The 12,205-nt window shown below is 35.7% G+C and overlaps 2 protein-coding genes across 9 annotated transcripts; one reads left to right on the forward strand and one right to left on the reverse strand.

The window, feature by feature from the left end:
• The first annotated feature begins 260 nt into the window (after nt 1–260).
• LOC108321363 (formin-like protein 4) lies at nt 261–3,526 on the forward strand. Its single transcript, XM_017553104.2, has 2 exons — nt 261–1,719; nt 1,819–3,526. Exons 1-2 carry the CDS (start codon nt 602–604, stop codon nt 3,035–3,037), a joined length of 2,337 nt encoding a protein of 778 aa, XP_017408593.1. The 5' UTR covers nt 261–601; the 3' UTR covers nt 3,038–3,526.
• A 1,451-nt stretch (nt 3,527–4,977) lies between these two features.
• Nucleotides 4,978–10,455, reverse strand: LOC108321470 (protein WVD2-like 7). Of its 8 annotated transcripts, none has more exons than XR_001831496.2 (10): nt 9,943–10,309; nt 9,652–9,728; nt 8,751–9,431; nt 8,206–8,631; nt 8,035–8,099; nt 6,579–6,675; nt 6,381–6,452; nt 6,186–6,272; nt 5,848–5,981; nt 4,978–5,253 (listed from the first exon to the last, which is right to left on the reverse strand). XR_001831496.2 is itself a non-coding variant. In XM_017553233.2 (10 exons), the coding sequence occupies exons 4-10, from the start codon at nt 9,429–9,431 to the stop codon at nt 5,224–5,226; spliced, it is 1,458 nt and encodes a 485-aa protein (XP_017408722.1). In that variant the 5' UTR covers nt 9,652–9,728; nt 9,943–10,102; nt 10,348–10,455; the 3' UTR covers nt 4,978–5,223. The 8 variants fall into 8 exon arrangements, 7 of the variants coding, with proteins under 7 accessions (XP_017408722.1, XP_017408725.1, XP_052723786.1 ...); XM_017553233.2 differs by lacking the exon at nt 5,848–5,981 and adding an exon at nt 10,348–10,455 and having other exon boundaries at nt 9,943–10,102; XM_017553236.2 differs by lacking the exon at nt 5,848–5,981 and having other exon boundaries at nt 8,218–8,631; nt 9,943–10,308.
• Between the last annotated feature and the right edge of the window lie 1,750 nt (nt 10,456–12,205).

Consider the following 12,205-nt stretch of genomic DNA (forward strand, 5'->3'; position numbering starts at 1 on the left):
AAAGAATTGGTGAAAAGGCCTTTTTCTTAGGGCAATTGCATTCCCCCAACTAAAAGCCAATTCGATGAGCCACTCTACTCAATTCTCACCATTAAATACTCCAAACACTATTTATTCACAACTAATTCCTTCACCAAAAAACTTCCATAATGGAATTGGTTCCCTTTCTGCTTAATTTAACCCTAATCATCTATGGTTTAATAGTTTAATAGCACTTGTTACTTGTTTAATAGTTGTGAAGACTGTACGACAAATTCATCCGAAAAAACAAACGCATTCAATCAAGATGGCACCACCTCATACGTGTCTTCACTTGATGTTTGACAAAGTAAACCTTTCCCTTTCCACCCAGCTGCATTGCATGTCCATTTATGACACACACCAACACCCACTCTTCCCTGTGAAAATACCGAATCATCCTTCTGCCGCTTCCAGGAACCTCAACTACAATTAACCGCTTCCACCGTTTTGAAACTGTCAGCCAACAAAACCAACTTTCTTAAGACAAAGAAGGACAAAAACACAACTTCCACTTATCAATGAACAGAAAAAACACAACATCATATTTCTTCTCACAATCCTCCTTTCCTCCACTCGCTTCATGTCTTTCATTATCATGCTCCGATCCTCGCCCTTCCTCGCCCTTCTTTTTCTTTTACTTCTTCTTCACAGTTTCTCAATACCAACATGTCATTGCCAAACCACCACTTCTCCCCCTCAGAACATCGAAACTTTCTATCCAAATCAAACTTCAGCACCACAAAAACCTGAGACATCACCACCAGCTGCTGACACACCACCTGGCCGTGGTTCTTCCAGTGGTAAGATAGCCAAGGCGGTGGCTGCAACTGCAGCCAGCACCGTAGTTTTTTGTGGTTTAATTTTCTTTCTGGTGCAGAGGTTCTTGAGGGCCCGAAAAAGAAAGAGAGAGGTGATAAGTAACACTGCTTCTGGTGGAGATAACCGTGTTGTGCCTCAGGGAAATGTGTTTGAGAGAATTGATGGAAATGTGAAGGGCTTGATTGTGGATGAGGATGGTTTGGATGTGATTTATTGGAGAAAGCTTGAAGGAAAGAACTCTGACAAGGATCTATATAAGGAGGTTTTGAGTAGTCCCAGAAACAAAGAAAAAGAAGATGGTGATGATGAAAATCAAGCCAATAAGTCCAAGTCCATCCAAGAAGTTCCTCTCCTTAGAGGGAAATCTTCGACTTCCCACTTGAATGTATCTCCAGAAGAGGATGAACCATACAGATTTTCCCCACTTCCTTCTCCTCCTGCTTCTTATGCTTCTGTTTCTGTTTCTGCTCCCACTCCTTCAACTCTTCCTTCATCAGCTGGGGTTGTTATCAAGGGTGCTCAGAAACCAGACTCTCCAACTCAACCCTCAACTCCACCCCCTCCCGTTTCACCATCAACACCTTCATCCTCTACTTCTGTTTCAGCAGTTCCGAAAGCAAATAATCCTGCGCCGGCACCTCCCCCTCCCCCAATCCCAGCCCGAAGGAGTCCACCACCACCTCCTCCTCCAGCCTCATCAAAAGCACCACCTGCTCCCATTCAAATTCCACATATTAAGCAAGGAAACTCTTCAGGAAAAGGCATCCCAGAAACCAGCAATGACCAAGTGAAGCTGAAGCCTCTGCATTGGGATAAGGTCAATACTAATAATGCTGATCACTCCATGGTTTGGGACAAAGTTGATCGTGGCTCTTTCAGGTAATCCTCATGTGTTATGTTTTGTTAAATGAAATAATGAAATGTATATTTTGCTCATTCCGGCTTTGATTTTACTGATCATCAAGCATAATATTTCAGGGTTGATCAAGATCTCATGGAAGCTCTCTTCGGTTATGTCGCCACCAACAGGAAATCTCCCAAAGGAAAAAGTCACTCAGCCATTCCAAGGAACGATGCCTCAGCTTCATCTGCAAAAGTTTTCCTTCTTGACCCGAGAAAATCACAGAACATTGCTATTGTTCTCAAATCTCTTGCAGTCTCACTAGGTGAAATTGTTGATGCACTCACTGATGGTATGGGCCTCAAACCAGATACTCTTGAAAAGCTTGCTAGAGTTTCCCTAACAGAAGAAGAGCAATCTCTCATCCTTGAATACAAAGGAGACCCGGCAAGACTTGCAGCAGCTGAATCTTTCCTTTATAATCTCCTCAAAGCTGTTCCCTCAGCTTTTAAGCGCTTGAATGCCATGCTATTCAGGTTGAACTATGACTCGGAGATTCAAGAAACCAAGGAATCTCTGCAGATCATTGAACTGGGTTGTAAGGAGCTTAAAAGCAAAGGACTCTTTGTGAAGCTTCTTGAAGCAGTGCTAAAGGCAGGAAACAGAATGAATGCAGGAACTGCGAGGGGCAATGCACAAGCTTTCAATTTGGCTTCTCTGAGAAAACTCTCTGATGTTAAGAGCAGCGATGGAAAAACCACATTACTTCACTTTGTGGTTGAAGAGGTAGTCCGTTCTGAGGGAAAAAGGGTTGCTCTTAACCGCAATGGCAGCCTGAGAAGTAGCAGCAGTAGGAGCAGCAGCAGTAGCAATGGAAACTATGAGAACAATGTTGCTTCAAATGAACTGATAGAAAGGGAATATACGACACTAGGATTGCCAATTGTGGGAGGGATCAGTTCTGAGTTATCCAATGTTAAGAAAGCAGCACAAATAGATTATAACAATTTAGTTAATTCAATCTCGGCCCTCTCAACCCGGTTAGTCAAAGTTCAAGAACTGGTTTCCTTGTGTGGAAATAACGAAGAAGGACATTTTGTAAAAGAAATGGATCATTTTCTTAGAAATGCTGAGGAAGAGCTGAAATTATTAAGGGAGAAGCAAACAAGTGTATTGCAGCTCATCAAGAAAACAACACAGTACTATCAAGGAGGAGCTTCAAAAGAAACTGCAGAAGACAATCTTCATTTGTTTGTCATAGTGAAGGATTTTCTGGGAATGGTTGATCAAGTATGCATTGAGATTGCACGTGATATGCAGAAGAGAAGATTTCCTCCTAAGGCCATTTTTGGGTAGTCATCATCACTGGAACCTACACAAATCAGTTGTGATCGTAAAATTGCTGAAACATACCACAACATATAGCTCCAAAAATTATTCAACTTGTGCTGTTGGATGAGGGGACTGAAGTTCCCTAAATAAGATTTCTGAAAGATTGGAGTTTTGTTGTGTGATCATCATTCAAAGTTTTTAGAGTTTACCATGGGCTACAACTCAAAAGACAATTCCTAACCACAAAATCTTCAGAAATATTGTGCAAGCAGGGTATGGTTTTACAATTCATAATCCGAAACCTTCTTCATCGTTTTAACATATTCCAGCATTAAATGTGTAAATGTAAGCGTCAACCATTCTTGAGCAAACTTAAATTCTGGTGCATATTTGTTCGATTCCTTGAGCGTCAACCAGAACTTGGTTACTTCTTTCTGTTGTATATAGTATTGTAATTTGTAATTTTGGATATATGGATTTTATTCATATTTTTTCAGATAAAGAGTTTTGTCATATGCAAAAAGATCATAGAATTAATAACTGGTATAGTGTTATAAACGTTGTTAGTAAATATTTCAATGACTAAGTTAATAGTAGTTATTAGTGTTAGACATTTTAACTCAACTACATATGAGGTGAACTCATAATATATGGCTGCATAGCCAATTTTTGTAAAATTAAATTAATTTTTAAATTGTTAAAATAGTATCAAAATTATCTGAAATTTATTTGAACAAAATTATATGTTTGATAAGGACAAAGCGGATCATGATTCTCCCAAATTTCTTTCTCTAAATTTTTAAAAGAAATATATATACGTTAAATTATATTTTAGTTTTCCTAAATTTAATTAATTCTTCTAAAATTATTTAAAACTTTTACACAAGAATATTTTAGTTTTCCTAAATTTAATATAGTCAACTATATGATTATGCATAGTTGACTTGGCATAATCACATGTCACCATAGAACAAGTTTGGTGAAAAACAAAAGTTGACCTGATAAGGCAACGGAATTCATGTCATAAACAATGTTGTTTTAATTTATTCAGCAAGAGATTGATTCTCAGATTGCTGCCAACCTATCACCAAATAAGATTTGCTGTTAACTACTCCTCTACACGAAACAGTAAATTTGGCTTGACAATGTCCCCCAAATTCATAAAATAAATTTCAACGGACAACCGTTTCAACAACCTTCTATTTTTCTACCTTATTCGGATTAGGTAGTCTTCACAACTACACCTGCATTTTAAGTGATTTAAGATAAATTTCAATATAACATTTCTAAAAAAATAAAGAACAAATAAAATAAAATAAAGTTTTCTATAAACTACATTTAATTTATATTAACTTCTTTATCTCCTTGTGTTAAGGCGCGTGAAGAATAAGAGCAAGAATTACAATAAAAAAAACCCCAAAAAAAAATATAAAATTATTAAAAGAACTCGAAAAATAAAAAATAATATACTTGTTAACATAAATATTTATGTTATGGTTGTTGGAGTGAATTCACACAGTAAATTCACTGCATACATGAATTTGTTCAATCGAATTATAAATTGAATTTGTGTTTGATTTCGTTCATTTCAAATCTACCCCACTCACTTTCAAATTTTCTAAAAAAAGCAACATTCAATTTACTATCAAATCTCTTTAAATCTATCTGCTTTCTTCCTCAAATTCATCCTTCTAAATGAACACAACCTTAACAATGATGTCCATCTAGTAAACGTTGTTGACTTTTCCTTTCTAGCCATACCCAAAATCAATCAAGAAAAAGACACCTGAAGCTTAACTCCGATGGAACTACTGCGAAAATTTGTGCAATGCAACTGTTCAAGAGTTATTGCTTGTGTAGTAGGTATCCCCATTTTCAATTCCTTATTGGGTCCCAAGAGCTTTTCCCTTGATCCCACCCAAAAATAAATATCCCCCAATAGATGGAAACAATGCAACCAGTCATAAGAAAATTCATGCATTCTCATTCTCACATTGGACATTATAGTTATACAACATTGTTTCTCACACCAAATTTATTACCAATAATTGATGCTTTGCTCTTTCCTACTCCTTACATTGTTCATCAGCTCCTATAGTCCTATATAACTAGATAATTGTTCTCCTGTTGCAGACTAAACTAAGATATCATAGTGTGACCAGACTAAGATATCATAATGTTTTCAACCTCTTTTTGTCATGCTTCTTAGGCTACCTCCATTTCTCCATCTTAATTTCCTCCTGCATAAGCACACAAGACAAAAGTAGCAGTTAATATAGCAGAGACTTTCCACGCATTGGATGAAAAGATTTAACACGACATGGTTGGTCAACTACAATTTGAAAGAAAATCTTCCTACTTTCCACTATTTATGCTGTTTTATTACCCTCACTTTTGGTGGTAGTAGGTACATTTGTATATAATTTAATGGATATAACAGTGTAATGATATTTTGATGATCTTTTATAATGATTTTAATTATGGGGGGTCCATAAGAATCCTAGCCAAAATCCCCAAAGTTGAAAAGGCAGTAAGTACTATGCTTCACAGCTCATATAATGTAGAACATAATAAATTCAGTTTTAGATTTGAAAATAATTTATATTCCATGCCTCTTAGATTTTCAGTTAAATTTTAGTTTTTTTCCAGTAGCAACAGTTGCATAGTTTACTTGAAGTAGCTGACACCACTTACGGGGAAAAGACAAACTATCTACTACTGTTTAAGAAAACATAATGGCATTATATAGTAGGACGAATTGATGGAAAGGAAAAAGAAATTAGCAAACAGTGTGATATAGTCCTTTAAATGATGACAAAATGTGGAATGTGGACCTTATGAACTTTCATCATTATCTCTTATGTGACCCTCCACTAACTGCTGAATCACTATGCTCATTGGGCAGAAAATAGGTTGTCCTTTTTAGAGCAAAATAAGATGGCTAGATCATACAGCTGTTTTCTTATTCCTACAATCACCACCAGACTGTTAAGTTGGACAACGCAAGTTTTAACTGGCTTCAATTATATATTAAGTATTAAGCATGAAGAAAAAAAAAATTGAGATAGGGTTTAACAAACTACTATTCATGCATGAAAAAGATCAGCTATATAAAGTCTTCGCCCTATTTGTTGAACTGGTAATGATAAATTTACAATGCACAGTAGCAAACCTTCTGTGAATGGTTTTTGGATGCTTTCTGACCCTGGTGAAAAGCTGGCAAGGAAGTGGCCTTGATATTATGTTTTATCTTTTCCTCCTGTCTCAAAAGTAAACATTGTTAAGAATAGCCCAACTTATGATAGCCCCACCATTCTTTAGATTCACGTACACACACTCAAGCAATGGCAAGAGAAGGAAATTGTACCTTTGATTTCGATTGATGATGCGTTCTTTCTACCTCTTTTGCATAAAAATTTTCTTCTATTTTTCTTGGAAACTGAATAAAATACAAAAGATTAAAGAGTTTGATCAGTAAAAACAAAACAGTAGTTTCAAAATCTCGTGAGAACCCTTGATCACAAGTGCTGGATTGTGTAGACATGCATCAAGAGTCAGGGCACACCTCTTTTCCTTTCTCTGCTTTAACATCAGTTTTTAGGCCGAAAGCAGTTCGTGCAGTATTCCCACTTCTTTTACCAGCACTGTCAACCTTGGGTGACCTATTTCATTCAAAAGCATCAGCTTACATGCAATTGAACTCCTTATACGTTCATCAAATAAGTTTTATGGTGCACATTCTCGTAATGAAGGAAGGAAATATGAGGGCTGACAATCTAGTCTTACAGAATGACCATGTATAATGATTTTCATGTTCCCTCAATCATAAACAAATTTTCTCCCTTCCGCACTAACAATTTTCTCACTATATTATTAAAGACTCAAAGTTTTACTTCAAAAGTTGAGTGAGTCATGGGACAAGCAAGCAGAGTGCATAGGTTCAAACCAAATAATGCAGTCAACACCCCCTTCCTTGTGGAACCTCAATCAGGATGGTTCCTCCTTTTCAACCCAAAAACTATAATAAATCATATTTTACTTCAACATTAGACCTATTTGGTTGAACTTCTCCATAAACAATGTTACAAGAGAACAAGAAGGGAATATGAAATAATTTTTTTCAAAAGTTAAAATTAGTTTATACATAAGCTAAGTTGTAGAAGTTATCCCTCATTTTGCTTTTTCAAAATAAGATTTTTTTACTCACTCAAATTAAATTTAGCTTCTGGAAATTTTCATTTCATTCCTTTCTTCTTGTATTCATCTCCTACAAGTGTTCATGAAGAAGTTTCCCAAACAAACATTATAAATTATGATATGGAAGATGGGGGATTGGGAACCCTGGCTTAAAGGCTTGAATAGTTGCCTTGTGACCCAAGTCACATATTTGAGTCATAGAATCAGCATCCTGCAAATGGAAGGTAAGACTCTCTAATATAGGGTCACATAGTGGCCATTTTATAGCACCATGCTTTAGTAAGAAAAAAAAGCCTTTGATAAAAGGATACCACAACCTGGAAAAACAGAATGCTTCTATAATTGGTATTAAAATGATGGGGCATAAGTTAGTAAGTCAATATTATAGTCATAGGATAACAAAAGAAGTCTGAATCCGAAAATTGATTGACACAATAACAAGTAAAAGCGCATTGCACAAAATCTGGCAGTCAAAGGAAGTTCCAGTTGAATAACACAATACTGCCATATGTCTAATTTGTAAGTAAGCAAGATTTTACGGGACAAATCATGTTATAAGTAAAGTTTATATTGTAAAATCATGACTTATTTCAGTTATAGAATACATATGATGATTGATTGCTTATACTTTCCTCATTTACTCACATTTATATGTTGTTTCCATGACTAACACTCCCCCACAGAAAACCAACAAATTTTGGTTTCTATTCAGATTATTGCTTTTCAGCATGCAACCATAAGAGGTTAAACACAAAGTTACTACATGAAGGAAATGAAATAGATGAAAATAAGAAACAAATTAATAATGTAGATTCAAAACTTACTGCCCGTATTCCTTTCGCAGAGATATAGATGTCAGATTCCTTGGCTCTGTCACCTTTGAAGGAACCTGCTCAAGAAAAATATAAGCAAATGTTCTCAAACGAAAGTGATTTTGTACTGGTACATATAACCATTTATCAACAATAAACAGTTATCCATGCTTTTCCAAACACCTTTTCTTTTACCAAAGATTTGTTTTCACCAGAAGTTTTGGGCTGATTGAAATTATTCTGAAACGTCTTGAATGCTCGTTTGACTATGTCCTTATCCCCCATTCTCTCCATAATCAAAGATTTCCTCACTGTAGTACGCGGAGCAGGTTCAGATTGGCTTGGACCCAAGCTAAGGGACATGTGCAAAGTTTTATTAGGAACTTTTCTGTTCTCTGCAGTGGAAGCAGTTTCCCTCCCAGATATTGATGGAGAAATTTCCTTTTTAGTTGAAGATGCAGATGCAAATGTTTTGGTGGGAGTTGATGATGGCTTTGGATTCCTAGGAGTGGAAATTCGAGATGCCTTAGGCTTAGACGTAGGTTGCACGGATTTCTTCTTCCCCTTTGTTGCATTACTTTCTCTGCTCACTGGAGTAACCTGTCCAAACTAGATGTTGAAAAATAGAATAATGGTAACCAAATAGCCAAATTTTAAATGGTGCTAACTATCATTTAACCACTCAATTTTTCCAATGATCCTAAATTTGCTGAGTACATAATGTATACCTTCTTAGATGCCTTTGGATTATCCAAGGTCTTATATTGTGCTTCAATTTCTGAAGCCTTTACTGGCTCATTGTTTACATTGTGTGAAACTTCCTTCAAACCTTCAGCTTCAATGTTAGGACTTTCTTCTTTACTCCCTCCTTGTTCAACGCAGACAACTTCTTCCTGTTTTTTCTCTATCAGGGAACCACCACCTGATCTTCTCTCCAGTTTATCATTCACTTTTTCTCCCTCAACTGATGAACCTTGATAATCTCTTGAAACTGCAGCATACTCCAAATTACTCACATCAGTCCTAACAATCTCACCGACTGAATTGATTTCTTGCTTAACCCCTTCACTAGAACCTTGAGCATTGGAAATATCACATTCTGCATCGGTCACACAACTGTTACAACTCAGATCTTCATCGTTTTGATATTGTGTCTTAACAGAAGCTTTCTCCGTCTGCTTCTCTTGAGCAAGCAATTCGGCTTTCCGTGCAGCAACGTTCTTGTAATGAGCTTCAAAGTAAGCTTTCTTCTGAGCAACTGATCCAGGTGTGGCACACTTCTCAACTTCTTCCAAGTACTTATTTGGTGAGAAAGCAGACCATTTCTCCCAAGACAAGGAATCGTTCTCAAATCTACCGAACGAAACAGACACTTGCAAAGCAGGATTGGAAGCTGCCGTCTCCCCCATCTAATTACACAACGGAGAGGAAAGACAAACGAAAGCCAAAAACAAAAACTGCGTTCATAAATACAAGGTGCCAACATAAGGACAATTTCACAATAACACCAAAAGCACAGGATTTTGACAGATACAAACTGAGAAATCAACAAATTACATAAATTTGAAAGAAAAAAGAAAAAAGAATCAATCTTTAGTCTAAGACAATCAAAAGGATAAATGGGTTTACCTTGCCTTCAAAAATTGGTGCAACAACAACTACTCGGCCATAACCCTATATAACCCCCAAAGGTACAGAGCCCTTTCCTGCAAAGAAGCAGCAGTGGGGAAAATAATTATTCGGGGGATCTCAATGGAAATGGCAAGAGTAGTAAAAATTGTCACAATGGGACAAAAAGAAGACTTAGAAAAATTTGCAGCAAATGATGAGTAAAGGAATAGAAGGGACATGTGCATGTGGTGTGAGAATGAGAGAGCACTCATTCTCAGATTCTCTCCTTAACTTCGGTTTCCACCTCACCTTTCCAAAGTAAAGGCATAATTTATCTGCTTTTTGTACTTGTGCTGTTGTGCAAATTCCAAAGTCCTAAATGATAACCCCAATCATCAAAGACAAAGCAAGCAAGCAAACAAGAGTGAGCTAATCCCAGGGGTTGTAGATCACACCACCTGCATCATACCTGCAAAGATCACTTAACTTTTAATGACATTTAAGTACCACTACTTTCCAGTGAAGGCCAAAGTGTAGTGGAACAGACAGAGTTGGAGTTGATAAAATAATTGAGAAGGAAAAGCACAAAAAGAAAAGAAACGACTTTTCAGCAAAAGAATAGTTTAATGGAGTAAAGGAGATTAGCTGGCATGACTTATAAGCTTCCACCAAACATAAAACAAAGTTTCATTTTCCTGTTATTAACTAACTAACCACACCAATGGACTCTAGCCTACACATGTCGCACAGAAGGGTTCAGAAACCGTGGGAGAGAGAGCCAAGACGGCGGTGGTGATAATGAGATTGGATGAACCAATAACCATTACATGAAATTGAAGGCAAGGAAAGAAGGCCCACGTGAATAAAGGTGCACAGTGTGCTAGGAAGTGTGTGAAGGTTACATACATCATACATGTGTCATGTGACAGGTTTCTCTACTAGCTGCATTAATTATCAACCTCACTTCCCCACATGTGGACCCATTTGCTTCACTTTATCTATTTGAAAATCTTTTCAATAACTCCTGTATTGTATGTCAAAAATCAGTTTCTAAGAATTTAGAAAGCAGTAAAAGAAGGTATAAGATAAGTTTTTGCACAGTAAAATGAAGTCTACCTCAATCTTACACCTCAGAGTGTGGTTGCAGAAATGGGGCCAATCCATACAATGCAAAGGAGTAAGCTACGTTGGACTTGAGTTGAGGGAGAAGTCGTTTTCAGTGGCTCACTCTCTAACTTGAAGTTGATTAGATAACATTTTCCAATGGCACTTGCTTTGTCTCCCCCGCATCCTATGCACATAAGCTATTCTATCAATAGCCCCACTCACACAACCATGTCAACTTTAATTAATATTCTCACCATCTACAATGTTACCTCAACAGGTATTTAAGATCAGAACCCGTAAACTACCTATCTTTGCCTTCTAATCTAATCTAAAAGGGTATCTAAAATGAGAAACCTTTTCGAGGTGTGTGAATTTTTTCATTCAATTTCTTTATAGGAATTTCTCTATCCGACCCAAAACAATTAATTTTCAATCTCTTCAAGCAAGCTTCAAATCGTGTTCTTACTAAAGAAATGATGTACAAGGGTGATGCGTTGTGTATGCATATATGCTTGTGATAAAAAAAGAACCAACAAGCTCCACCACTACAATAAATTGATAACCGGATACGATAACTATATAATTTTTTTTGTTGTAAGCAATTTTGGATAGAAAGACAATAGAAAATAAAATCCATTCATCTATAAATTATAATTAGATTATATATATACACACACACACGTGTGTATTTGTGGGAGTTCTCTTATATAGTATTTTTCACCTATTAATATTAATCCATCCTTAAAAATAAACTTTAAAATTCTATTTTTAAAACAAAACTTCAAAATAATTTTTTTGTAAAAGAAGTTTAAATTTTTTTAAATGTAAATACGAAAAATTTGGTTAGATCAATTTGATCTACATTAATAGAAGAATGGATTGAGATTGAGAAATAATTTATGGATCGTTAAATGAATAGATTTAATTTAATCTATATTTTATACTCGATAGTAACGGATGAATTTAAGTGTAGATAGCCCAAATAAGAAGTAAATCAATGAATACATTTGCAATAGATTAAAAGAAAAAGTTGGTAGATAATTATAAAAAAAAAACACCGTTTTAAAATATCAAAAGAGAGCAAATTTTGTAATATTTCAATGTCTTTAGGCAGTTTGTAAGTACGAAAGTTAGGGACCGCAACTTTTCTCCTCAAAGGGGCCTAGCCTGGTCTTACGAGCTTATTAAAAACACAAACTTTGGGCTTTAAAGAAAAATAAATTGTTAGATCTGACAAGTTGTCATGTTTAAATAATATATATATATATATATATACTACATATTATATATTATATTAACAATAAATTTTATAATAAAAAATAATTTTAAAGTGATTTGCATATGATCATGAGTGACTTACCATCATTAATGCATATTTTCGATCTTAGTTATAACTATAAAAAAAACTAATTTATTCACTGTAAATTTCATATGTTTACAAAGAAAGAATAAGATTATAAGAATT

The sequence above is a fragment of the Vigna angularis genome, chromosome 1, assembly GCF_016808095.1.
Source record: "Vigna angularis cultivar LongXiaoDou No.4 chromosome 1, ASM1680809v1, whole genome shotgun sequence".
Classification (NCBI taxonomy): Eukaryota; Viridiplantae; Streptophyta; class Magnoliopsida; order Fabales; family Fabaceae; genus Vigna; species Vigna angularis.

What these genes read in the sequence shown, in the direction of transcription:
- LOC108321363 (XM_017553104.2), top strand. Translation starts at nt 602, where the DNA reads ATGTCTTTCATTATCATGCTCCGATCCTCGCCCTTCCTCGCCCTTCTT. An exon ending in GTTGATCGTGGCTCTTTCAG is followed by an intron (nt 1,720 to 1,818) that starts GTAATCCTCATG and finishes ATAATATTTCAG; the next exon opens with GGTTGATCAAGATCTCATGG.
- LOC108321470 (XM_017553233.2), bottom strand. Translation starts at nt 9,431, where the DNA reads ATGGGGGAGACGGCAGCTTCCAATCCTGCTTTGCAAGTGTCTGTTTCG. An exon ending in AATCTTTGGTAAAAGAAAAG is followed by an intron (nt 8,100 to 8,205) that starts GTGTTTGGAAAA and finishes TTTCTTGAGCAG; the next exon opens with GTTCCTTCAAAGGTGACAGA. An exon ending in CCAAAAACCATTCACAGAAG is followed by an intron (nt 5,254 to 6,185) that starts GTTTGCTACTGT and finishes GTGCTTATGCAG; the next exon opens with GAGGAAATTAAGATGGAGAA.